This window comes from Cystoisospora suis (genome assembly GCF_002600585.1).
Source record: "Cystoisospora suis strain Wien I chromosome Unknown contig_5453, whole genome shotgun sequence".
Lineage (NCBI taxonomy): Eukaryota > Apicomplexa > Conoidasida > Eucoccidiorida > Sarcocystidae > Cystoisospora > Cystoisospora suis.
In genome coordinates, this window is record NW_027158243.1 from 1 (window position 1) to 445 (window position 445).

At 63.1% G+C, this 445-nt stretch overlaps 1 protein-coding gene across 1 annotated transcript; it reads left to right on the forward strand.

Annotated features, from left to right (window-relative positions):
• Positions 1 to 95: 95 nt before the first annotated feature.
• CSUI_009241 (uncharacterized protein) lies at positions 96 to 441 on the forward strand (the record flags this gene model as incomplete). The annotated part of the gene is made up of 1 exon (XM_068069357.1): positions 96 to 441. A coding segment is annotated over one exon (345 nt), but the record flags the coding sequence as incomplete, so codon positions are not given.
• Positions 442 to 445: the final 4 nt, after the last annotated feature.

Here is a 445-nt window from a genome sequence, read left to right on the forward strand (position 1 = left end):
AGGCCCTGCCTGAAGGGAAGCTTTCCCTGGGCGGGAAGGCTGTCCCCGTCGGTAAGGGTTTGCCAGCGGTGAAGACAGTGGAGGCGGAGAAGGCGAGTGGTGCAGGGGACACGAGAGGGGGGGAGGGAGAGGCGAAGGCGAGTCCCGGAGAGAGGGGGAAGGATGGAGAGTGCAGACCTGTCGAGGAGAGGAAGGAGGCAGGTGGAGAGCCTGGAGCGACGACTGGGGAGCCGGTGGGAGGTAACGTATTACCTGGACTGAAGGGCCTACCTGGGGAGAAGCTGCCGGTTGAGGGAAAGCCGACTCCTCCAGCGCAAGACGGTGGACTGCCTAAGGGTCTTCCTGGATCGAAGCCTCTGACTGGTGTCAAGGCTCCTGCTGGGTTGGCTGTCTTCAAGGGCCTACCTGGGAAGAAGCTGCCAACTAGGGGAACGCTACTGCCTCC